The sequence below is a fragment of the Talpa europaea genome, assembly GCF_964194135.1.
Source record: "Talpa europaea genome assembly, chromosome: 4".
NCBI classification, from domain to species: Eukaryota; Metazoa; Chordata; class Mammalia; order Eulipotyphla; family Talpidae; genus Talpa; species Talpa europaea.
In genome coordinates this window covers 10,174,369-10,202,316 of record NC_140070.1, presented here as the reverse complement: position 1 = coordinate 10,202,316, position 27,948 = coordinate 10,174,369, and the positions used below count along the sequence as shown (strand labels likewise).

At 38.0% G+C, this 27,948-nt stretch overlaps 1 protein-coding gene across 3 annotated transcripts in view; it reads right to left on the bottom strand.

Moving 5' to 3' along the window:
* The window catches only part of ASB5 (ankyrin repeat and SOCS box containing 5), a gene marked incomplete at both ends in the record, with an annotated part of 38,053 nt that extends 10,503 nt beyond the window's left edge, over positions 1-27,550 (bottom strand). Inside the window, one exon of one of the 3 annotated variants that reach the window (XM_084231533.1) lies at positions 27,205-27,550. In XM_084231533.1, the coding sequence (XP_084087659.1) occupies positions 27,205-27,400 (196 nt within the window). Of the gene's footprint in view, positions 1-1,507; positions 1,569-5,252; positions 5,386-27,204 lie in introns of those variants that run through there. The other 2 variants (XM_084231535.1, XM_084231534.1) reach the window with 2 other exon arrangements.
* Between the last annotated feature and the right edge of the window lie 398 nt (positions 27,551-27,948).

Here is a 27,948-nt window from a genome sequence, read left to right as displayed (position 1 = left end):
GTTTTCTTTATCACCAAGTCTTCTTCCATCATGGTGGGGAGAAAAAAGCTGAAGTCAGATTCCATGCATGTGCATTTGCCATTGTTTCTATTAACATGACCTCCACTGGCATAAAAGCTATCTGCAGGAAAGATAGCTATCACAGCTATCTGCAGGAAAGCGTGGGTGGGTGGTCAAAGAAATAACCACTGAAAACACACAATGTTGGATGAAGGATTCCTTGGCCCATCAGTCAGGGGAGAGGCTTTATAAAAGTGTACCTTCCTCGGTTTTGCTTGGAGGAGCTCAGCTCCCCTCACCTGCCTGGGATCGCTGCTGGGCCATTATGACTTAAAGAAGGAAGAAGCAGTAGGAGGAAGAGGAAGGAATAGAGACTAGGAGGAAATAAGAAATGAGATGGGGTCTAGAGCCCAGAAGCTCATAGAGAAAAAATGGCTGAGGGGCCAGGCAGGCTGCATTTTCATCTCGACATCATGCAGTCATCTAACCTCTGAGATTCTCGTTCCTCATTAAAATGGGAAAAAGCACTGGATTGAGGGAGGTTTAGAAATGAGTGTGCAAAGTACCCACTATATAAATGCATAACCTATAATACCTGGTATTCTTTGCTAAACACAATGGATAAATAAGGGAGACTTTAATATGAATCTTAGGCAACAATGTTTTACCTCCCAAAGGAGACTTAAGAAATAATAACAAGCATCTATTGACAAGTGTTTTTCAGTCTATGAGCTTAACTAAATAATAAAATAATCGAATGCTTTATAAATGTATTTAAACCAATAATGAACAACTGCTCCTACATTCCTCTAAGTAAGCAATAAGAAATAAAAATATATTACTCTGTTGAAGGAGTCATACTTCAGACTAGTCAATGAAGATATTTTTGTTTGTTTTGAATTCTGCTTACTTAACTCCCAAGCAACTCTGCCTCATTTGCTCCCTTGTAGCTCCTTAGGAGGATTTCTGTAATTAATCTGGTAACATGTGAGAAGTAAAAGATACTATATCATATTCCAGTTTCTGTTTTGACTTAAGTCCTCATCCCTCTCCACAAATTTCTATTCAAATATGTTCAGGATTAAACATCTTATATCTCACGACGGATATGATTTCTATTAGAAAGATTTATGTCTTCCAAGACTAAAAAATCTAAATCTCTCCATATAGAACAACTCCTGTAATCTTACAGTCTTTTTAGACTTTAAATGGATTTCTGAGTTTTAAAAATCAGTGTTCAATTGAACTCTTTAGGATAAATTATTCATTATGGAAATTGTTTTACAAAATATCTGCAGTTCACCATGCTAATCAAATGCCTACTGTTTCGGTCTCTGCAGCTACACAGGAGGTAACTCTGACTATATTTAGAAACAGCCCTGGTTCCCAGACATCCTGGTTTATGATTTACAGGGAAAGTCTGCCCTGTTCCACAAACATTGCATTGCTAGAGTAAAAACATTCACCTTCTTAGATGCATGCAGTTTTATAAGGTTCTATAGCGTACCTAAATCACCATCTCCCCAAGGGGCTTCAAGCCAGCCACTGCTGAGGTAAATCCGACTCATTTCTTTTTTCTATCAGCATAAAAAAATCCCTCGTCATTGGCTAGTTATATTCGGCCATTTTAAGGAGCTCTAAGCTCCTTGTAATGTGATCTTTCACCTCTCAAAGAAAAACAACTTAAGAAAATCTGATTTGTTTTCAGAACTGTCTTTTCTTATTGACCACTCTCTTCTATCTGAGAAATTGCTGCTGTTCACTTATTTTTTTCTCCTGATGTCATGGGTCCTGCAATGAGATAAAAGCATTAACAATAAAGGTCTCTGCCTTGGCTCTGATGACACCATTTTAATTTTGGTGTCTTTTCCTGCCCTTAGTCCGTGGACACAAGAGGGAGAGAGACTCATAGCAAACTCACTTAGAGGTGCTTTCTGAGTTTGGGTCACACCACTTTCCCTAGTCTCTCAAAATGGGAGAGGCTCAGCACTTTTCTCAAATGGAATTACAAGAAAGGGTGAGAACAAGGGGCATCTTCCAACATGAATCAGAGTGTAAACTACTGGCAGAGCTCTCTCAGCTACCAAAGACGCCAACAGTGAAGTGGGTTTGCCATAAAACCAATAAAACTTAAGCTCACAGCCCCTAGCTTGTACGGACACTTTCTAATTTCATATTATTTTTCTTAAAAGAAGGTTCCAGGGGCCTCCCTGGTGGCGCAAGGGGTTAACATGCAACCTATGAAGCTGTCCATAGCTTCTACAGCGCGAGTTCGATCCCTGCCAGCCGTGGAGCAATCCACATGGTGCAGCAGACCTCTCCTGACTCGCCCGCTTCTCCCCTCAGCAGTGTATTTCAGTCAGTCTGCCTGTTCTGCTCCCCACTCTGTCTCTGGTGAATCCTCTCACCTCCCACACCTCTGGCCTGTACCCCAGTTCTTGTATGCATAAAATAAATAAATCTTTAAAAAAAAAAGAAGCAGTGCTGCTTTGGGGAGTGATTACTCAGTCATCCCAGTTAGCCATTCTTGATCATTGGTGTTGTGGACAGAACACGGAGGACAAGGTCAGACAGACCTTAATTCAAATCCCCAGCACAGATACTTACTATGTGACTTTGAAAGTTATTTAACCTCTTGAACCTCAGTTTTTTTTCTGCCAGGAAGCAGAGGATAATTCTATCTACATCATAGTGTTGTTGAGTGTCAAACTCTTAGCAAACAAATTGAAATATGCCAATATAATCAAAATTTCATTTTAAACAGTGACTTTCAGACATCTGCCCCATGAGCTTTAACTACACGTTCTAGCCAGGAGGCAGAATAACTTTGATTCTTGGTTCTTTGGTTATTGCTCTTCCTCCTTGGCTTTACAGCACCTTATAAAAACCCAACAGCAGAGGACGCATGAAATCAGCTTCTCTGAAAAGGTAAGTTCCTGGGGCCGTGGGATGACAGAACAGGGGGCCAACTGGTAGGATGAGAGAGGAAAGCGAAAAGGAGAGAAAGAAGAGGTGGGACGTGAGAGGGGAAGAGCACAAGGGATGGAAAGAGGAAGAGGGAGAGAGGAGACAGGTTTTCAGGCCACTCCTAAGAAGCGGCAGGACGTGGTTCTGCCATGACCACTACGCTGAGGGTCGTGGTGTGATGGAATCTGGATTGGTATTTCATTTTGGCCGCCTGAACCAACCAAGATAGACAAAGTGATTTGCCTCGTTATAATCAGTAAAGTGACAAAAGCAGGAAGCAAACTCAGTTTTTTCCAATGATCAATGAAATTTCAATCCCAGAATTTACAGTGTACCTGGTAGGCTGTTAATCCATGGGTTTAAGTAAATGTTATGTGATTAATTAAACTAATTGACTCTTTTAAAAGTTACTTCCTAAAATGAAAGGAACTGTAGAATTCTGTTTTCTACGTTTTTTGTATATTTGAAATAATAGCAGCTTCCAGTAATACAGCAATGTTAGCTCTATTGTTTTATCTGACTATAAAAGTGGCAGGTGACATTAAGACAATAAATTGTGAAACACAAAAAGTGATAATGCATCTTCATAATGCTACATTTTATTATATTTAAAGTATATCCTTCCCAACTTTCTCCTAAATACACATTTTGAAATCAAGATGTTACCTCTTATTCATATTGCTTATAATATTTTTATTTAAAAATATCGTATGGTCATTGTCCCATTGTACAAAATTTTAAATTATTGCTTTATAATATATGTCATTATTTACCCTTATTTATTTAGTAAGCTCCCTATTAATGACATTTGGGTGGTTTTTACTTTGGGGGGCTCAACATTTCTTATCTTTGTGAATGTATCTAATTATCTGCTTAGGGTAAATTCCTTAACTTTTGATATGTCATCAAATTACCTCCAGCAAGATTGGGCCTACTCAAATTCTCATTAGAAGTGCAAGAAATCTAAATCTAATGAGCGTTAAGACTTGTTCTTTCTTTAAAATCAAAACATGGAGCATCTCTCTTTTCTGGTATTTTCAGTATGGTTAAACTATGTCAAAAAAGATTGAATAAATCTGTTTTTACACAAGATTAGATTTGCAGAAGAATTCTATGGATTATTTCGACCTCCTGGGGAGCAGCGCTGCACTGCTCCCCAGTATGTGATATTCCCCCAGAATTAACTTAGTTTTTGTCACATGATCTTACTCTGTTAAACTACTCAGACCTGTAGTCACATACTTATTTACATATTTTAGTCCTCGTTTTAAAAAATGACAGAAAACTGTCTATTCCTGCAGTAATTGCCTGCATTCTTCCTGGACTTTAAGAAGCATGAGGTTCCTCATGAGTCTAATTATATTGCTTCCAGACATCTGCTCAGTGATTGGGACATAGTAATTGCTCAATAAACACTGCTGACTTGCTCAATTATCTTCAGAGTCAACCACATTTTATCCATGCTGACTTGCTCTTAATTTTTATTGATCATTGTATTAGGAAAAAATAATGAAAAGGAAATATACTTCAGGACAGGGGGGAGCAGGCAGGTTGCTCTCTCAATATTTAAAGAAATGGTGGTATTTTAACGTATTTTAAAATAGGTTTTGTATGTTTCTAACATTTACAGTAAATTAAAAATAATACTTTTCACACTCCCAACTATTATATGGGTAAGAAAACATCATGGAAAGTAGAAACTCACTTTTATCTCTGATTCTGCATTCCCACCATTTAACTCTGCCACCAACCATTCTGGTGGTCTATTGCATTATCTTACTCATTTATAAAAAGATTTCCTCAGGTAGTTCTTATTTGGTACTGTACTCATTCTACTTTACACCTTTTCTATTTTTTTATTAAATTAAAATGAATAACTTGAAGAAGTGTCAGTGCACTTTAAGAAAATTGTTCATTTTCTCCTAAATCATGCTCTTATTTTTTGATCCAATTTAAATGAGTCAAAAGTTCCCTATTTAATTGCTCCCAACCAGCTTTATTTCTTGCTTAATATCATCTTTCCTTGTTTCCATACCAACATAGAAACACCTGCTGAACACAAATGTATACAACCCAGAGACCAATTACCCTCATGTTTAATATACGATCATAAAAGTGAGCCTGCAGAGGCATTTTCCAACACTAAGAGTGCAAATACACTGATGCTATATATTTACAATCCACATTCTGGAAAGCACCCACAGTTTAACGTTAGCATTTGCAAAAACAGGTCAAAATCGTTTATTTCAGGCTACCAAGAAAGATGGCAAGGGCTGTCTACTAACCTTGACTGGTCAGAATAGCCCAGCTAGCTTTTCGTTTAGAAGAACATTCTTCTACACTCGCTAGCCTTCTTTTGGTGAGGATCTGCTTAATGCAGTTCCCTTCAACAGCAATATCTGCGGGCATAACGTGGTTGATGTTTCTGTCTGCAACACCCAGCTGTCCTAAGAGCCCTAGCCAGGAGCAATATCAGCAACTGGATTTCTACCACCTTTCCCCTTCCCTTCAGACCTTCACAAAGATTGCAGTGTGCTGACTGGCGATGGCCTCGATATTGAACTCTATTCAGAAACACTGGGAGCGAGGCTGGTCGGAGCCAGTGGGGGATGGGCCAGAAATGCAGTAGCCTTTTCTATTTTTAGAACCGTGCTGGCCAGCAGTCGGAAGTATTTAACTATTTGCATGATCCAGAAAGGATAAAAAAAAATGGGTAAAACTGTTTTTCCTACTGGGAAACAGAACAGAAATGCTTATCTTTAAGGTAGGAAAGCCTATTTGAATTATCTACAAATAGATCCATTGTAAAATTGCTCCTTGATAAAAACAGAATGTTGCAGCCAGAAACTCAGCAGTGATGAGAACCTGATGAGTTAGGCTTTTTCCTTCATCCTCAGTATTAGTGTATGTGCATTAAACCTTTTCCTCTTGCAAGGATGGAAGTTGAGAATTAATTTCAGTACAGAATCACCATCCTGTTATTGATGCAGGCACAGCTCACTATGGGGTTTTTCTAGCCCTGTCTCCTATAGCAAAGGACTTCAACAGTTCATTTAAATCCAGCTAACTTTTTACCCTAAAAGGCAGAGGAAAGAGTGTCTGGAGAGAGGGGAGGAAAAACCAAACGTGCGCCTGGAATTTCTTGCTGGCATGCGGAGCTAAGGGAGGTAAGCCACCCCAGGGTTAGTCAACAGCAGCACCAACAGGACTGCAGGGCTTAGCTGGGCTGGTGATCCAGTTACATGGTGTTAACATACGGACCTGGAGATCTGTCTTGAAAGATGGCTACACATTCATTCTCCTAGTTTCTATCTTTATTTTTTTAATCACTATTTTTTAGTCTCTATTTTTGGTTGGTATAGACAGTATAAAACTATTGGGGCATTATTTTGTAGAACAAGCTGGGTAAGAGAAAAAATATTTCACAGGTACAGTTACTTTCTGTACATTACCCTGTTCACACTGCCAGCCGTACTGCATTGCCAGTGGGTACCTCAAAGTCAGCACTGATGAGGGCCTCCCTGGTGGTGCAGGGGTTAAGTCTCAGCATTATGAAGCGCTCAGCAGCCACTGCAGCATGAGGTTGATCCCTGGCCAGGGAGCTGACCCACAGGGCACAGCAGACCTCCCCTGTTTTGCCCTCTGCTTCCCTCAGCAGTGTATTTCAGTCTATTTGCCTGTTCTGCTCCCCACTCTGTCTCTGGTGAATTCCCTCTCCTCTCCCCCTCCACATCTGGCCTATACCCCAGTACTTGTATATATAAATAAATAAAATGAATCTTTTAAAAAAAAGTCAGCGGTGATGAATACCAACAATATCACCTCCTTGTCTTGTATTAAATTCTAACCCTACAAACTGCAAACTACACAAAGCATAATAAACCTCTTTGCTTTTCTCTAAAACGAAGTACGTGGATAAGAACTCATTTCTGGTTCTAGCAGCCTCTGTTTCAGAGTCTGTGGCCAACATTCACTGGCCAGGTGGTGCTTGAGCTTCAGGCATATTCTGTTACCAAAAGGAGGACAGGCAGTCCCAATAAAACTGGAGCTGGGAGCCAGCTCAGCTGAGGCACTTGGTAAGGGGGTAGGGTCACATTTCTAGGTGACTTTAGAAAAGGCCAAGTTTGGTCTGTGAAAGGCCTATCAGTCCAGTTGCTCACATGAGCCGGTTGCCATTAACCCCTGGCTTCTGTCCCCAGTTTGTTCCCGTAGCGTGAGCCACACAAGCCACAGAGTAAAGGTCACGGTTAACTTTTGCTTTTAAAAGAAATTTCAATTTTAGGCTTCTTTAATTTTCAGCTTGTCCCTTTCCTTTTGTTAGTGGAAAATAAGCATAAGATGCTCTGCTACAAGCATGGGGACAGATTTGTTCTTAAAGCAATCTTGGACTTTTTTTTTTTTTAAGATTTATTTATTTATTTATACAAGCACTGGGTACAGTCAGAAGCGCGGGAGGGTGAGAGGATTCACCAGAGGCAGAGCAGGGAACAGAACAGACTGACTGACGAAATACACTGCTGAGGGGAGCAGCAGGCACGGCAGGAGAGGTCTGTCGCACCATGTGGGACCCTTGCCCTGCGGCCAGGGATCGAACCAGCGCTGCAGAGGCTGCAGGGCAGCTTCGCAGCCCAGCACTCAACCGCTGCACCACCAGGGGAGGCCCAATTTTGGACATCTTATATCAGAATTGTCTGCTTCTGTGACTGACTCCTCTGCTAGTTGAGCGCCCTGAGTGTGGAGTCTGAGTACAGATACCTACAACTTCAAAGGTCAACCACAGCGCCAGTTAAAGAACAGACATTCAGAAACAGTTAAAGAGTAATTTGCATGTGGAAGTCCCATGATACTTCAAAACAGCATTCTATGGCCCTTGGGGGGAGGGGTGACAAACATATTTCCAGTATAATGGGGTGGAGGGAAGCCGTTGCATTTGACCACAACCACATACTCAGTAACTGAGTCATGTGTGGCTGCAGAATACATGTAATAGAACACACAAATAATCAGAAGGACTAAGGAGATAGTAATTACTTCTTTAAAACATTTCAAATGCATCAAGAGCAAAAGTAAGTTTTAAAAGTTACTCTGTGGAAGTGAAATGTTGTTATGGTTAATTTACTAGAGAAAGTAATAAAGCTGAATCGATCGAGTAGGCTTGTCTGTATAATTTCATATCAAAGAATGCACAATCAATGACTGTTTGGGACAGAATCACTTGAATGCTGGGTAACTATGATTATGTAAACAAGAATGCATTGTGAAATCTCTAGAGAGATAGAAGACTCCAGCATCTTCCTTAGTATAAATATGAAAGTGGATTGGATAAGTGGCAGGGAATCATTGGGTCCTGTGAGAAGGCAGAAGTATTAAAGAGAACCAATATCAGATAAATCACTAAGGGAAAAATATAAAAATAATATTCTACAGAAGATGATGGACTCAACTCATATATCTCAGAAAAGCATCTGAAACAGAATGGAGATGGTATACTATTCCTACCCAGGGAGACAAAAACATACTTTAAACCTTGTAGGAAGGATACAGATCACGAGACAGGGGGATTCCATTCCCAAGAGTAGTTGTAATCCCAACACTAATGTGTCTGAAAACACAGGCATCTCTGTTTGGTCTGGTCACCAATTCAAGGTAAGAAAATGATACAACTTTCAAAGGAGGACACTTGAAATGATCAAAGAAATGGAGGAAAGAAATCCTAGTACTTTTAGATACTTCAACATGGAAAGTTGAAATCTAGAGGATTCCAGTAGAAATCTACATAATCATGCAAGGCAAAATTAGAAGCAAATAAACTTTTTCAAGAAACTCTGGGGGAAATAAAGGTAGATCGCCTGATCGTTTATAAGCTAAATTTGGGACACAAATCTAAACTTCTTTTTTAATTCACACAAATGGTTCCAAACTTAAGAAGTTCCTGCTTCCAAGAAGTGGTATTTAGGTCAACTTGTGAATGAGTAATCCACAGAGATTTTTTGAGGGGCATATTCCTAAGTACAGGGTCTTAGATCATGAACTATTGTTCCTCCGTGAGATGAAATCTGACGTGGATTCAAGTTCATACTTTTGACCACTTATTACTAAGGAAAACGTAGACACATGATTCATCACCAGCTTCAAGCAGTTACCAACTCAGGACTGTCTGGCTTTACCTATAATCCACCCCACTCCCCACACATTCCTAAGAATATTTAGAAGCAAACCTCATGCTATCATTTCAGCCAAAAATATTTAGTATCTATCTCTAAAAAAGGAGGGCTCTTTATAGTCATAACTACAATATCATTACTACAAAAAACAGCAATTTCATAATATCATAAACACAGATTGGCAATTTATATTTTCTAAGGAGTAGTTTGGCTCATAATCTACCTTCTACAGGGATACCTAAATTGATATAACTTTGAAATCCTTTATCTTGGGACAAAGTCTATAATATCTACATTTTCTAAATATCCTTTTAAAAATGTAAGTTTCTCATCCTTAAAAAATATTTCGTTTTCCTATATTGCCAAGGACTCACAAAGAATGAGATAAAATCTTTGCCTTAATCACAAAATCATCACAATAGTATATTAAATTCTCTTTTATCTGTTAGTGCCAAATGTCCATCCTTGAAAAATAGTTTTGGAGTCCTGGTTTCGGACTTCTGTACAAGACCACACATACTTGCAATTCCTATGAGTCATTTCTCAATGCCATTCTCACTCTATTTTTTTTTGTTCTATTTTATTAAACATGAGCACCTAAATCTGTTGGCTTCATGATGGTTCGTGAGGACTGAAGGTCTCTGAGGGCAATCCTGACACAGGAGTATCTTGGGGAAGACAGAGGGATTGTTATTTAGCAGTTAACCTTTGTGTCAAGGGTCATTCACTTCTAATAAAAAGGTTGACATCTGTGGCTTCCTCCTTGAGATAGAGTTGAGTGGTTAGGAAAGGCCTCTAGGCCATAAAGTTCTGAAAATCAGAAGCAGAAAAAATATGATTGGGATCGTTACAAAGTCACAATATATCAGCAGTGCCTAAACACTGTGCTGGAAGTTATTTTATTTGCTTGAGTTGTGGATGGCTTTGAAAATAAATGTTATATAAAAAGGTCTTTCTGATTTTGCCAGCCATCTTTGGATTGATTTAAAAAGCAAGGATAATATAAAATCTACTAAATAAGGTTTGAAATAATATCATATGCTTCTAAAAATATATTTTTACAGTAGCACCTGAAATAAAATGGTAAGGGGCTGCTCTTGTAAGGAAAATTTACCTGTATCTTCCTGGCTCAGGAAACTTTATCACAAGGAAGAGTATGTCTCCTTTAAGTGTCCATAAGGTGCTTTCCATCATACTCAAAATTTGTTAATCTTGAGAGATAAAATCTCAAATTATTTTGTATAGCATTATAAAATAAAAGATGTTGCTGAATGGAATATTTTTAAATACACTGAATAACATAAATGATTATTTATAAGATGCAAATAGGGCCTCCCTGGTGGCGCAGCGGTTGAGCGCTGGGTTGCGAAGCTGCCCGCAGCCTCTGCGGCGCCGGTTCGATCCCCGGCTGCTCCCCGGTCACTGGAGGAGGGTCCCGCATGGCGTGCAGACCTCTCCTGCCGCCCGCTGCTCCCCTCAGCAGTGTACTTCGGTCCTTCTGTCTGCTCTGCTCCCCGCTCTGGCTCTGGTGAATTCTCTCACCCTCCCGTGCTTCTGACTGTACCCAGTGCTTGTATAAATAAATAAAGTAAATAAATAAATGCTAAATCTTAAAAAAAAAAAGTTTAAAAAAAAAAGATGCAAATAATGCCCACATGAAGAAGGAAAATAATAAAATACATCTTAATTCAAAATACCTAAATGATTATACCAACAGACATCATCATAAACTCTAACTAGGGCCTCCCTGTTGGCCTAGGGGTTAAGTCTCAGCACTTTCACCACCACAGCCCACCAAGGCAAAGCGGCCTGAGTTCGATCCCCCACCAGGGAGCTACCCACATGGCACAGGAGACCTCTTCTGTCTTGCTGCTCCCCTCAGCAGTGTATTTCAGTAGATCTGCCTGTTCTGCTCCCCACTTTCTTTGGTGAATCCTCTCATTCCCCACATCTCTGGCCTACATGCCAGTTCTTTCATATAAAAATAAATAAATAAAATCTTTAAAAAAATACATGAACTCTAACTAATAAAGCATAGTCACAGTTGTGTAATGAATGAACAAGGAGGCCAAATGTCATTCACTCATTCATTCACCTTCATTCAGTATTTCTTAGATAGCCACCAAGCGTTATGTCCTAGGGATGTAAAGAATGTACAGTCTCTGCTCACTTGAATATTAAACCTTAGAGAAGCATTTTAAAACTGTATAAACCTTGATCACAGTCTATGCAACCTTTATGAATCTGGGAATCAAAGTTGTTAAAGTCCTGACAGATTCAGGAGTTCCCATCACTGATCTGATGTGGTGGCCCCATACCTGCTTGAAATGACGTAAAATAACTGATTTACATATACCTAAATTAAATAAATTTTAAGAGGTCAGCAAATTCTCAGTACAGAGGATATGATGTTATCACAGAAATTTCCATTACTTTTTATGAAGTTCAAAAAATTTTGTTGAAATTAAGGAAAACATATTTTTTTTTGCTATGTGGCTATTATTCTTAACATGGTATCCTAGAAAGCATTTGGCTAACCTGCAAATTGAGATTAATGGAAAGATAGCAAAATGAAAGATATCTTTGTGAAGGAAAAAATAAACAAAGAAAACTTAATCAAACATATCAATTATGTTTTTGAAAACAAGGCTGAGAATTTCTCCAGATTTCTGCCACACATAGAAGAAAATATATAGTCCATTTTTTAGAAATTCTATTTCTCAACCACAATACATAAAATAATGATCTTAAGCTCACATTGATGTGACGGCTTTTTATAAATTTCATGTGCATCAGCAATTTATTTACTTTTGATTTAATGAATCTCAGGAAAGCCACTTTCTAATAGAGCTACCCATTCAGTACAGTGTGCTGATTAGAAACCTCAACTCTACAACCAAATCTCCAAACCTGGGCTTTTATCCCAGTTAGCCAAATACTAGACTTACTATCTTGAGAAAATTAATTCATGGTGCCCCAATTTCCTTATCTGGAAAAGTGGGATAAAAATTCTACATCACAGGATTTCTGGGGAATTAAATGAATTAGTATATAAATTAGAATCGAGGACAGCTAGTCCTCAAAATTTGTTTTTCTGACATTATTCTTATAAGTATGTACTGTAGACATAACTGTAACGTTCCTGCTTCCCTTATTAAGCTTGTCTTCCAATCTAGGAGTGAAGTTAAAAAAAATAATTTAAATACACAAATCTCAAACACTTCCGCTACTGGTAAACCCCAAAAATATTCTTGGGTCCTAGTTGCTTAGTGACAATGGTGTATATAAAACAGTTGTTGGTTTCTTGGCATCTGGGATATAACTTTGTCACTTAGTAAACAAAACAAAGCAAAGCAAACAACCAAACAATATCAAACCAACCCAAGCAACCCAAGAGAATACAGCAAAAAAAACAAAAACAAAAACAAAAAAACCCCCACAAATCAGAAGGACATACTTAGAAATGCATGGGTGTCTCTGTCATGAGGGCGTCTACTGGCTGCAGAGAGAGACACGCTGACTGATGGAATATGTACGTAACAAAGCAGCCATTTTCACATAAAAGTTGAAAAAATTAGAAATTTTTTTTAAGGGATGATTTTTATTTTCATTTATTTTATTTATTTTTATTTTTTACATCATTTTTCAACAATATTTGCTTACCCCCAACCCCTCAGGTGGAGGGGTTTCCTTCCCCAATGCACCCCTGCACCATCACCTCGGTCCCCTGTGTGCCACCCTCCCTCCCTCGGTTCCTTCCCCTCCCTCTATCCCCCTCCCTGCAGGGTGTCTCTGATTTATAATCGTCTGTTTTTGCTTTGCTGTGCTTTGTACTGTTATTATTTTTTTACACTGATGTCTTATTTGGTTCCCCTCTATTCCTGTTATAAGTGAAACCATCCAATATTTTTCTTTTTCCTTCTGGCTTATTTCACTGAGCATAATTCCTTAAAGGATGATTTTTTAAAAAAGCTTTCTTTATGCATAGAAGAACTGGGGTGCAGGCCAGAGGTGCAGGGAGTGACAGGATTCACTAGAGACAGAGTAGGGAGCAGAGCAGGCAGATCTACTGAAATACACTGCTGAGGGGAGCAGAGGGGGAGACAGGAGAGGTCTGCCATGTGGGTCAACTCCCTGGCTGGGGATCGAACTCAGGCCGCAGAGGTGATAGTGCTGAGACTTAACCTCCAGGCTATCAGAGAAGTCCACAATTTTTTTTTTTTTTAAAGGGGAGAAGTCACAAATTCTTAAGTAATTGGGAACAGCAATAATGTAGAACAAGAAAGTCTCTCAAAGACTCTTATCAACACCTTGGTTGTAGAAGTTTTGTCAGTGGTTGGAGCCAGATTACTGGACAATCCTCAGATGTAGGTCTGTTGGGCCGAACTGAATTCAAGCCAAATTGAATTTTACCTAAAGTTTTTTTTCCCCCTAGGTAAATAACAGCTTCACAAAGAAATGATGGCAGTTCTCAAACATTCAGTTATGTAGTATACAGTCTTACACTGACAGTTTCTTCATAAATTTGTCATGACCTCAGAGTTTTCATGTGTTGACGTGGAAATGCGCATACTCCAACCCATTACTTCACTGTGTCCATTTTTCCTCCTGAATTTCATTTCCACTATCATCGTCTCTCTTGAGTCAGAGGCCTAGACCAGCTACTGTATATTACTGCACTGTAATAATTACTAGCTGTTCTCCCCACATCGATTCTGGCCAACATCCAATTCATTCTTAATAAGTGATATGGCTGGGATTTTCTTCAAAATAAGCCCGAGATAACTTTTACTGTTTTGTGTGCTTCTGCAGAAGTAAGATTGTATCTCCTAATAGGATATTATCTTTCAGCTCAATTTATGGGGCGGGATGTAATTTAAAATAGGAAATCTTATCATAATAGATTTCCTAGAAAGCTGATTTCTCATGCCGGATTTGGCTTGCTGACATTTTACTTAAGGTTTACTTAAGTTTATATTCATGAGTGAAATTGGAGTATAATTTTCTTTACTTGTACTGACCTTTCTGAGTTTTGGTAATGTATCAGTTAAGATTCAATCACTCTGAATGTCACAGAATGAAAAAAAATTAATACCAGTGATACTTTCTACAATTGTGGGTTAAGAAGTCTCTGCTAGGTTGCTGTCTTTGCATGAAGATGAAGCCACAGCTGTTGCGCTGACAGTCGATAGAGAACAGAAGGTGAAGTGGGGAACAGCAAAAATATGGGGGACCTCCAGGAACACCTGAGATCATGGGTCTTGAGCTTCATATCTCAATTAGATCTACCTATTTTAATTTCTTCTCCATGTATACATAGTTAACAGAGTTAATCTGCTTAATTTCTCAATTGCTAAGAGAATTTTATTAAAATGTTCTCTTTCCTTGTAGTTACGTCATGTTTAAAATTTATGTTTTGAAGCAATTTTATTGGGTGAGTAGTTAGAATTATCCACACACACACACGTATATTTATATATGTATATATATATATATATATATAAAAAGAGAGAGAGTGAGAGAGATTCTTGCCTACAGTCTTACCTCATTAATATAACAGTACTTTCAGTTGGGTTCCCCTTGGGTACATCTTCCTTGATCTTTTTATTTTCAACTTCTCCAAATCCCTCTGTTCTAAATGGTTCATTTCTAAAAATACATTGCTGGATATTTCAAACTCTCCACCTGAAATTGTTCTCTTTAAACTAAAGAACTCAATTTATAGTTATTTAAATTATGGATATATTTTGATATTTACCTTATTAGTTTTGTGTTTTGTATTTTTCTATCTTCTTGATACTTCTTCTCTGTCTTTAATTCTTTGATTTGATTAAAATTATTTATAATTAATAAATAATAAATAATTATTAATTATAATAAATAATTATAATAAATTTCCTCCTCTCAAAGTTAATAATGTATTAATTTTTAACACTGTTTATACCCTAAGTTTTATTCACACTCAAATGTTAAGGGGTAAAATTATAGCTGTAATCTTGTCTGCAGAAGTGACATCTTTTGAGCACAAGTTTGGAGCAACACATGCCTTGTATCCAAAAACACAAATTCATTGTTGTCTGGGCAACCCATGGAAACCACATTTGCACCTACAGTTACTTCTCTTTATAGCACAAAATACAAAAATGCTACCTATTAATTGTCAATTATCACTCTAGATTATTAACTATAATTTAAATCTGGAACAGCTCTGCAGAAACAAGACCTCACATGCAGTGCAGAGAGGAAGTCTTCATCTAAAATGATCATCTTGGGGCCTCCTTGGTGGTGCAAGGGGTTAAGACACAATCTATGAAGCATGCCACAGCCACTGCAGCACGAGTTTGATCCCTGGCTAGGGAGCTACCCACATGTCACAGCAGACCTCTCCTGACTTGCCTGCTGCACCCCTCAGCAGTGTATTTCAGTCAGTCTGCCTGTTCTGTTCCCCACTCTGTCTCTAGTGAATCCTCTCATCCCCCACAACTCTGGCCTGTACCCCAGCTCTTGTATGTATAAATAAAAAAAACTTTAAAAAAATAAAATGATCATCCTTTTGATCCATCTCAGTTTTAGCCTACTGTCAAATGAAAGCAGCCACACTGAGCAGTCATCCCAGTTAAAATGATACAGGAGCCTGTCAATCACTACCTATTTTAAATTTTTCCAGGAAGTAAAATTGCCAGCAATGTGACCTTGGGTGATCCTTGACATAAATAGGGGAAAATCTGCCTGCAAGCCCCCAGGAACTGTGCTAAAATAATCATCATTATGTGCTATTTGATGCTTCAGAGCCAGATATTCTGGGCAGTTCAGCTGAGTGCATTCTCCGTGCTCTGCAAGAGAGCAGGTGGGTCACGGGCATGAGACACTCACAAAAAGCAACTTGACTTCTTTGTACTAAAAGCCTCTCTGGTATAAAAGTGCTTCATCAAGAGTCGGAATAACATGAAAGAATCGTAGAGTTTCTGAGTTCAAAGTGGACATAGGTATTCTCTACCTCAGGGATGTGCACATGGTTTCAGAGAACCCCGCGGGGCCCACAGAGCTACCTGGGCCCACACCTGCAAAGCCTGGTCTCTGTCTCCCAACTGGGCAGCTTCTGCTCCACCAGCTTCCCAGACAGAGCTTCCCCATCATCACCAAAATAAGAGGTTGATGGCTTTTAAAAGCCAAAGAAGATTCAAACCCCACTGATCTTGCCTAACCCCTTCATTTTGTAGGTAAAGAAGCTGAGATGGAAAGTGGGCAGGTGGAGTCCTCAGTCACCCAGGTCGCTCAGCAAAGCCAGACAAGAGGAGATTGCTGCCTCCTTGTGCCCTTTGCGTGCCTTTGTGCCCAAGATCGCTACTCAACACAGACAGCAGACGCATCTAACCCAGAGCGAATACAGTGTGGGAGGGACAAACAAATCTAGCAACCAAAGCAGCCACATCATACGGTTCTGGGAATAAGTTTAATGTTGTATATATTTGGGCCTCCCTGGTGGCGCAGCGGTTGAGCGCTGGGCTGCGAAGCTGCCCGCAGCCTCTGCAGCGGTTCGATCCCCGGCCACTGGGAAGGGTCCCACATGAAGCGCAGACCTCTCCTGCTGCGCCCACTGCTCCCCTCAGCAGTGTATTTCATCAGTCTGCCTGTTCTGTTCCGCTCTGGCTCTGGTGAATTCTCTCACCCTCCCATGCTTCTGACTGTACCCAGTGCTTGTATAAATAAATAAATAATTAAATCTTTAAAAAAAATTAAGTTGTATATGTTTAGAACAGCTTATAACAAAGAATGAGGTGTCTACTATTCATCCAAAATTACACTTTTTCATTCTCTGGGCCCTCTGTATTCATGCACGACGCTCTGTTTCTACCCACTGCCAGTTAGAGATTTAACAGAGCCACAATCCATACAGGGAATGAAATCAGCCACCTGTGTTCTCTGGTCTGAGCACAGCAGCTGTTGGGAAGAGAATCTGACAGGCACCACGGACAAGGACTCAGTGTAAGAACCATTTTATACCTAATCCTTCTCATCCCCAGAGTTCTAGCCACAAATAGTTTTATCACCACTGCTGATGGGCTCATGGTAAACGTACGGGCTGGCAACAGCTTGGGTGTTTTATGTTGATATTTTCATGAAAATTGCAGAGATCTGCTGGCATTGGTTTCCACCATGTTGCTGTTATTTGCAGATATATGTCTTAAGAGCAGAGAGCATAGAAGTCAGGAGCCTTGGGGTGCTGACCTCAATGCCAACCCGGTAAGCCAAGGCACCTCACGTAGTCTTTGGGGACCTGCTCCGGGTGACCTGAATTCAGTCTGTCCTTGTCCTCTTGTCCTCAAACAGAGGCCTTTCCACACTCCAGGGGGCTCCTGCTCTCTTTTCCTTATTTTTTTTTTTTAACCTTAGTAGCCCAAGAAAGTTCCTGGCACTGAAGCAGATCATTTATTTCATCGTATGCCTCTGGTTACCTCTGTGCAAGGAAACCAACTGTGTGACAGGCAAAAGCAAGATTGATTATTGCTTGATTTACTTCTTATTTCTTGGTTGATGTCATTCCTACTATTTTGCAAAATAAAAGAGATTCTAGAGAAAATCTGAGCTATAAGAGTAACATACAGATAACTTAAATGGCAAAGAACTGAAGTCCTGATGTATTGTTTTCAGCATGTGCTATGAAGCGGTTTTGTCAAAGGAGTCTTATCCTTCCTTGTAACACATCCTAACACTTGACAATTTCTGATCTGCCTTAGAGGAAAAAAAAAGCTGTCTCCTGTCAGTTATTATTCTGGTGTTCGTGGTGATTTCTGTTTGCTATACATACTTTGAAGTACCATACCAAGCACTCAATTTTAAATGAACAAGAGAAAACCATTTAATGGTGTTTGAAGATTGGCTCAGGAAGTTCTAAATACTAATAAAAAATGCATTCATTTAAGATGAGACATCAGATGTAGACAAGCAGCATTTACTTATCAAAAGGCAAGCAATCTTTGAGTTAGCATAAGATGAAGAAGATATTTGAAGATTTTTTACAGCCATCAATTGATTCCAGCGAAAAAGAAACCTGAAAATGCCTTGTTTTCTTTGGAGGGAGAGCTGATGGCAAGTGATGTGATTAAAAGGAATCAGGGAAAAGGAACAATTAGTTTGATTAAGAAGAAGGACTGGAGGACATGGATTATAGATTTATTTTCTGATTTAGTATTGCTTTTCTGTCTTAATTCTTCTTTGATAATTAACTCCCAGGTTCTATCCATTAACATTTATTCAGTATATATGGATGCAGAACATCGAGTGAGACAAGATTATAATAGGCAATGTCCAGACTGAAAGTAGTAATAAAACCCATTTACTTAAGTTGAATGCCCTTGTTTTCTCTCTTCCTTACTTTCTTTTTCCTTAATTTTTCCTTCTGTGAATATTTATTAAGTACCTTCCACACACTAGACATCCTTCCCAGCTCCGAAGGTGAAATGAATCCCTGTCTTCACAAGGCTTACAAGTTGTTGATGATCTGACTTACAGTAGAGTCAGGGTTGAATTTGTTGAGGATATCATGTGCATGAAGAGAAAAAAGCACAGAAGTTTTGAGTAATCCCGTGTCTACCTAGGATTGTTACAGACTCGGGGAGCTGGACTACAACCCAATATGATTAGAAATAGCCCTGCAAAAAAGATGTTGCTTGTTTCCTAATATGGATCAAAGAGAAGACATCCCACAAATGGTCAGACTGAGTGATGTCAGAAGCAACTTTGAAGAACAAGCTCCTGTTTGGACTTTCCTGGAAGTAGACCAAAAGGCATGAACAAGTTCTTCTGTATTTTTAAACTCTATTTAGTTTCTGTTTCTTTCTTTGCCAAAGAGGTCTAATACTATCTAGCACCCTTATGAGGAGGTAAAGTGGCGGTATATATGGATTTGGGGACAGTACAATAAAAAAAATGACATTATTGTTAGAAATGTTATATATTCATGTCAAGTCAAAGCCTAGAAATAAAATATGTGACAGCGACTCATGGAATACTCTTATTAAGTCAATCAGAGAGAATTTGAGAAACAAAGGGTTTGTTTTATGTTGAAGAAGATGTTTATTTTTCCTTTATCTCATCTTCTCCTTCAACCACATTAACCACATAATAGTGCTAGAAAGGCAATGCATAGATATTCCTCAGTTTAAAAAATGCAGTTTATGAAAAACTTATATTTATAAAATAAATAGTTTTTTTCCCAAAGGGTCTCTTTTAAGTATCAAGTACATGATAAGACAAAAATTTAGTAATTTACTAAAAACTGTTTTTTAAGCACAATTGGGTGCACATTATGGTATATATGTGTGTATATGGTACATATGTGTATATGTATTTTGCCAAGTTTTAAATATAGCCTAAAAAGCACCTATTTTAGCTATTTTGGATTTTAGCTATTTAGGATTTAGCTATTTTGACAAATTACATGCCAGTTAGAATATAAAAATTCTGATATTACAACATGGAACTGATCTCTGTCGTTTCTTAAAACAAATGGCCAGTATTGTATTGTCTGTATGATTCTGTAAGAGTCAGACAGGCTAGAGAGAGCTGCGTCCAGAAGCATCCAGGGCTCATTACATACTGTTGTCTAGTCAGAAAAGCTGCGCTCCAGAATTTGATGTTGCTGCAAGACATTCCGTTTTAAGAAAGGTCTCCGCCCATCATTGCACGCCTGCCAAACTTTCAGTAATAAAACCTCATTTCTGACCTGAGGTTGATTCACACCTAGTCTTGTGAATCATTAAGGGAAACTGGCCCCTCAGATCTTGCAATTAACAGCCTTAGTATTCCTATCAGTTGGATCCTCACTTGTTTCCCAATGCTAATATTTACAGCCAATGGTCTCATCCTGAAGAGAGAGGACCAAATCATTATTTGTGATCTATTATTTTTTGAATAGAGGCTTAGTCACTCTCACACAATACCTGGTAGAGGAATAAGCGTTCCTGGAAGCTCTTGGAGGAATAGCTTGCTAGTCTGTGCTTAGAACTCCAGATAATATAAATAGGTATCCATTGATTTTGAGGTCTTGTGATGATTCAGTAAATAATTCTACATCCTTATTTCCAGATGATATACTTATTTTAAAAATGTTTTTTTTTTTAATCTCCTTCCTCATGTGGAAAAAAAGAAAAGTTTTTCTGCAAGAAATGTCCAGTGAAAAATGACATTTTGCTTTCTTCCTGGAGAGCCCAGCTGGCAGAAAGGAGAAGAGAAAATAAAGGAAAAAAGCCAAATCCCTGAACTAGCTGGCTCAGCTCCTCACGGTTACTGATTTTCCTTACTGTTTTTTTTTTTAAAGATTTATTATTTTTATTTATTTATTTATACAAGCACTGGGTACAGTCAGAAGTGCGGGAGGGTGAGAGAATTCACCAGAGCCAGAGCGGGGAGCAGAGCAGGCCTCTCCTTTCAGTCGCGTGGGGTTAAGAAGAGAAAATAAAATAAAAGGGCAAGAGGCTTTGAAGAAGGACAGTTTGGTGGAAAATGTTAGTATCATGCTGAAGGTTAAGATGTTTCGATGCTTTCCTTGGTATCCACTATAAAGGGTGATCAGAAATTTGCTACGGCATGCCACTGTACGTGTCCCTACAAATTTATCGTAACACCTTTTCAGAAACACCCAGGTTTCCCTACCAAACAGCCAGAACCACCTGGCTTGTCCAGGAAAACATTTCTCTCCAAAAGAGCATAAAAGAAATTTCTGAGTTTTCCAGGACGCCTACCTCTGAACTAGTTAAAAAGCGATGAAGTGAGTAGGGAGTGAAAGTGGGGCATTGAAAGGCTCCGGGCAGCATGGGTGACACATACATGATCATGGGAGAGAACGTCTGGTGTTAGTATTTATTTCATGGACAACTCCCAGGCAGAATCATTCTTATCTGTGTACTTTCTCGTTTGTATTCCCATTGTTCCTTCTTTAACTTGAGAAAGAGCACTTGCCATGTTTTTAATTATTGGTTATCTCTCTGTCTCTCCCTGGACCATACATACTTAAGCAATAGACAAATATATTTTATCCTTGATGCTTAGCATAGTGCTTTTGACAAAGAAGATAGGTAAGCAAACCTTGTAAGTAAGCAAAAAATTAAATGCCTCAAGGGAGGGAAAAAGGAACAAAAGACATTAAGAAAAATATTCCTAGAAAAACTGATACCTCCTGAGCTCTCATCATTTATGCCAAGCTCTTTAATTCCAAATATTCATGCATTTTTCCGACTGGAAAGAGGGAAGATATTAATATATTAAAACATGAAAAAAAAGTCTCTGCTAACTTGGAACTTTATTCCCAGATTACATTTTTAATTCACAGCATTATAATTGTGTCCTCCAAAAAAGTGGTCTGGAAATTTTGAAAAAATTGAACAACATTGAACAAAATTGAACAAAATTAAAAAAAAAAAAAACCTTAATTTTTTTTCAGAGCACTTTTGATTATTTTATCATATCTTTCATAGAAGAGAGGTCTATTGTCTCGCATTATTCTTACATGGAGTTTTTCACCTAAGTATAGAAATTTATTTAAAAGTTCTCACATCTTTAGGGTATTTTTGCACTTTTACGTAATGAACACCACCTAAGAAGTCATCCTACAGATTTGCCTCTTCAAATATTTGACTGCTGAGATTCTGAAAAATGTTCCTAACATAATTAACCTCTCACACAAGCAAAACAGCAGCACCAAAAAAATCACTTGGAATAAGCTACTCCTTGGAGACAGGTATAATGAATATTACTGCTGCCATTGTTGGCATTTGCTATAAAGTAAAATTCCTAAAAATGTTTTTAAACTAAAATGAACTTTGCTGATGGAGAAAAAATAATGTTATATAATATTTTAGGTATTTTCCAACCCTTCAAAATAACAAGAACTGTTTCCTTTGACTGTGATACAGGTTTATACTACATTCTATTTTCAAGTGTCAACAACTGATTTGCCAAAAAATAAAATAAAATAAAATAAAAGAGCACCTTGCTTAACCCTGAAACCAAATATTTTGAATTCACAAGCACAAATATTCTACCAGAGGGTTCTACATACATTCTATGTCCTGCATAAAGTCTCAAACATGAAGTCTCCAATCCCTGAAGGGGTTAAGCGTCACAAGATTATTTTTCAAGCAGCCTTACAGAGAGACACTACCTAGATGATTTTTCCAGTCTAAAATTTGGTGCCTGGCTTTGGAGGCTCAGAAACCTGATCAGCCAAGTTGGAACAAATACACATCTCAGAGGAGGACTTAAAACTCAAAGAGCACAAATCCTAAAGACTGATTATCAAGAGATCATAGACTCATATAATGTTCTAATGCAACGTTAGTCCAATTTATTTAAAAGATATCAGGTCAATTGTAATCTAGTCTTTTGGTGGTGAGGATGCTGTTGTAGATAAAGACATTGATATTGTACCATTGAAACTTGAATGCTAAAAACTGATGCGAATTTTATTTTTTAAAGCAAAAAAATATATGTATTAGTTTGCAGTGAAAGCCATAAATGTCCTATGGATTCAAATATTTATGAGGGCAATCCAAAACATTTTGTCTATGGACAGATATAGACAGGGAACCAAATTGTAATCAGAAGATGATTTGGTGATGAAAAGGAGGAACAAAGAGAATAGTGAAATAAATCAAATCCAATTCTGGAATTTAGACTCTAGTTCTATTTCCTGATTTGCCTTTATTTTGCACCACAGGTTGACAGGTGCCAGGCTCACCCAGTAGCCCAGGGTCTCCCTCCCAGGTGTGTCACCAGCTAGGAACGGCAGACTTGCCTGTGTGGCTTGGTTCTCTTTCTTCTGCCTGATATTCTTTTCTTATTTTATGTTTTTAAGGGACAGGTATATGAGGAAAAGGGGAACGATAAAGAGAGGCACCTGCAGGCCATAGGTGGGAATGAGAGCTACATATTTTGCTTTAAATATATTAAGATCTAACTGTGGACGGCAATCAGTTTCCTTGAGGTACCCCAAGGTACTATCTGCTCCCTCTGCTGATGCCATTCAAAGGTATCAGGTTCATTCTCTCTCCCCTGTATTTATTTTTTGTTGTCATTCTTTCTTTTCTATCCAAAACCACTAAACAGGTCTAGGTCCCCCATTCTTTATGACAGGGTCTGACTGGCCTGCCAACTTGAAGCCTGTCCTACTGCTCAACACCAGAGATCTCTGCTATAGAAATCTATTCTCATTTACATACACACTATTTGTCATTTCCTACCTTCACTCATACCAAAAACTCAGTAACAACCACTGGCTTCAACGTTTAAGATCGAATTGTTTAGACTGTTACACAAATTTTTCCACACATGCCCAATTTATTATAACTTTTCTACTGCACTAACATTCTATTCCAGTTACATCCACATTCTCTTAATAATCTGTGGGGATCCCTAAATCTATGCTTATATTTACTTCTGGGGTCAACTCAATCTGTCTTCTCCATAAAGCTATCTCTCAAGTCCAGAGCTGAAATTGAACTGTCTACTCTTAAGACTCATCTGATATATAACCTACCTGGAAAATAATTTTTACATATAGCAATACTATCTCCTCAATTAGAATATAAACTACTTACAGGTGGAGACAATGTATTTTGACTTTTAAAATTATGTTTCTTTGATATCTTGATACTGCAGGGTGTTCAAAAACAAGCAGTCTCGCTAGAATTGACCCTGCCCACTCATACATCAAACAACTAAACTTTCTTCAAAATTTAAGACAGAACTTGAAAAACTTGTGTTTAGCAGAGACAGAAGCTGCCTCTTGAAGTTCATGGCTTTTTCCAGGCTCTGTGTGATTTCATGAAATCATTGTGGCCTTCCACAATCTCACGTGTGCTCAGCCCTGTTTGATAATAGAATTGAAAACACCTTTCAGCTCCTGTTAGTCTCACTGTCAATCTCAAAATTTAGTGCTAGATTTAAAAATAGACTAGACCTCTGATATACAGAGATGGTATCATGACATTTATTTGACAGTAAAAAAAAAAGATACAGGAGGAAGTTTCATAGAAAAGCATAACAAATAAGTGCCCTCAATGTGGAGATTGAATTGATAAAAGGCTTCACTACCAAAAAAATCCAAAAGGCAGAGTTGTAATGTTTATTGGAATGGCAAAGGGATTAAGAAGGAAATAATCTGAAACTATTTTAGCTATTATTTAGCTTTTCAGCATTCTTGTTGTAAATCAGACCTTTGTCTAAAGCCTAATTGGAAAGTGCTTTAAATAAAAGTAGCCTACATTTATATAATACAATGAATTGGTTTGCAGTGGTATCTAGAAAGCCAAGTTCCTTTTATTTCACACAGAAATATTATTGCTCATGGGGAGGACATCCAAGATTTTGTCAACAGGGTCTTCTGTGATTATGAAAGACATGAAAATACACATATCATCTCATATTTCATGGAATTTGACCAACTGCACATCAAAAAATGTTGGGGAGCAATCTGGCTTAGCCTTGAAAGTAGGAAGGAGAAACCTAATTCAAAGTAGAATGAAGGTGATAATCTTTTCTAGGAAGGAGGAAATTGCTAGATCAAACAAAGATAATTAAGCCTTATGAGTAAATTATAAATACAAAAGCAAAATTAAAATTGTTTCATTATAGTAAATAAAAGACCAAGCGATGTTAAAATGGATAAATTAATAATTTCCTGTTCAAGGAATAATTAACTCTTAGATGTAGGAGATCAACCAAAAGTTTACAAAGTACTTGTTCTTCATATAATATTGAAGAAAATTGGAGACCTCGTGTACTTACATTGAATAAAAGTTATAATAATAATATATCCTATTGTTTAATATATAGATTAATACAGTCTAGTACTAATTCATTAATATGGCATTAATATATACATGAATACAAGATATTGGAAGGGGGGATTTTGTTAAGCAGATTTAGCATTAAACACAACACGAAACAAACATTTTAAAAATCTTACGTTCCCATTTTACAGTCCCAGGAAAGTGTTTTCTATGAGTGAGTGTTGATTTCTTTTTTCCCTTTTAGGGACATAACCCTGGAGTTCTGATATAACCCAACATGGACTCAGAAACGCCAGCGAGAGCAGGGAGGCCATTTTATGGGTTATGGTGACTTTCCAAATTTCCATCATAAGAACCCTGAGATCAGATTTAAAGAGGGGGCACAACCAGTTCTTTTTATTTGTAAATATGAGCAAAAAGGAGTTTCCATGGTTTCCTCGAAAATCCTTGTCAATCCATCAAAAAGAAAAAAAAGTTTCTTATTTTTAGACAACATTTCTCATTTTCATGGATGGCAATTCTCATAACTGGCAGACAAGATTTGACTGTGAAGTACTAAGCTGCTGTCTACCCAGGAGAATTTGACAACCTCACTGTCACGGTACCTGTTTAGTCTAGTATCTAGAAGCATAGTCTTTGTTGTACAACTAGCTTTGTGTGTTTGCTGTTTTGTAAACAAAATATCCCATTTACTACCTGAATTTTTTATTTTCAATTGGGTCACAGAGTGTAGGTGACATTTAAATTGTTTTGTGTGTTCTGCAGCAGAGCCGGAGGGTAAAGGAATAAATATTACCTGTTCCTCAGGGTGTCACCTCCCTTGTGGAAATTTCATATAGGCTTTTAGATTTTCCTCACTTTGAATGAGCACATAAATGCCTTACTTTACGTTAGAACTATTTCCTTGAGAAATACACACTGTTGGCCTCCCCAGTGGCACAGCGGGTTGAGCGCAGCGCTGTGAAGCTATCCACAGCCTCTGCAGCATAGGTTCAATTCCCGGCCTGCCAGGGAGATACCCACATGGTGCAGCAGACCTTTCCTGTTGCACCCGCTACTCCCCTCAGCAGTGTGTTTCGGTCCATCTGCCTGTGTTTCTGTTCCCTGCTTTGTCTCTGGTGAATCCTCTCATCAACCTCCCGCGCCTCTGACTTGTACCCCAGCTCTTGTACAAAAATAAATAAATCTTAAAAAAAAAAAAGAAATGTACAGTTGTCTACCGCACACACCACAAAAGACTTTCTATTGTTACTCAGCATTTCATGTACCCACAGAATTACCTAGATTTTAAAATGACTTTTTCCACGGATTGAAAAAGATTTGAAGAATGCAGGTTCTCTCCTCTAAGCGCTCTTTTAAAAAAACCCCTGTTTTCTATTCTCTTAATTATGTGGTTCTGTAAATGTTGCTTCTGAAAATTTAAGCCACTTTAAAGTTATCTGGGGTTCTAAAATGTGCAAGCTTGCCTGCTTATTTTCAAAACAGAAATTAATGAAAAGATTATGAGAAATGTAAATGTGACCTTGAAGTCTACCAAAAGAATCACTTTATTTCACAAATTATTGGTCCAGTAGAACTAACTTCAAATAAATTGCAAAGATTCACAAGCTTTAAGTCTTTGGTTTAAATTAGTCTTTCTCATTTGGTTTCATAGTTCAATTTCTTTATGTGTCTACTTGGCTACACACATAAAAATTTGCTAATTCATATTTCTATTCTATTATAATCAATTATCTATAAACTGAGCAAAGCAACAATTCCATTAGGAAAACACATACCATAAATATTTATGTTTGAAAACTTGTACTTTACTTATAAGCAAGTGGTTAATCATGGTAAAATAAAAATGTGAAAAACAAAACTTTCAAATTTCTTTTTAATAACAATGACTATATATTGATAAAGATTTGTTTAAAAATCATAAAAATCCAGGTAGCTTTGAAAAGACAATAGAGGCGCCATCAGTAATTAAAACCTAATTAAAACCTCTAAAACCCTGGCTTGGCAAATGCAAGGCTTAAAGTTTTAAAATATTGAGTAATAGAAAAATATCCTTAATAGTACATTTTCATTCATTTGTTTTTTGCAATAATGTTAACTCCTATTTTCACACAACAGTTTTCTCTGAAGTTGTGAGTTACCAAAGATTTTCTCGACAGAGAAATTTACAAAATCCTCACCATGAAGCAGACCATAAAGAAAACATTCGATGTTTTCTTGGACTGTGGATAAAAGGATAGTCAAACTCCACTGGAAACAGGAGAGCATTACTGTCAACATACCTTGCCCTTGGGTTACTCCATAGAACTCAGCTGCTATCCGGGCTGCTTCCTTGCGGTTGCCTTTCACGATGTAGAAATGACTAAGGATGGCAAGGCTGATTTTCACAAAAAGTTTAAAACAGAAAAGTGAAAGGATCGTAAAGTAGACATTGGATAACTGCTGAGCAAACGGTCGGGTTTCTTCTAACACCGACATTGCTGCGCCAAAATCTCTGAAGTCCTGAGTTCAATCCAAGTCTCAAATATGCCTGGCTCGGCTCCGGGCTGCTCTAGAACAGCTGGTCCTGAGGAAAGAAAACATCAGCTGGTAATGATGCCTCCAGCTCGAAATATTTATACTGTCCATAAAAGTTCTTTGCAAACTCCTATTGGTCTGACCACATTGCACGGAAGCAATTGCAACACCTACCCATTTGGGAGACTCCTGACTTTCCATTCTTAGGAGAAAATGACACGCCACCCCTGTGTTCTGAATTTCAAAATCTACGATTTGAAATCTATATACAGATTATTGCCTTTTTTGCCATCTAAATAATAATTTTTTTGTTAAGACTTGGTGTACTGTACGCCTGTTGTAAAAGGCAATGACATTCATAACATAAAGTAAAATTAAATCCATCTATTCAAGACTTTAAAATTGGACTATTTGTAGACCCTGTGCTAAATCATAAGCTAATCCAAGACTTGGTTATTTTAATGACCACCTATCAAATTAGTGAATTATGTTTCATTGCTATCAGAAAA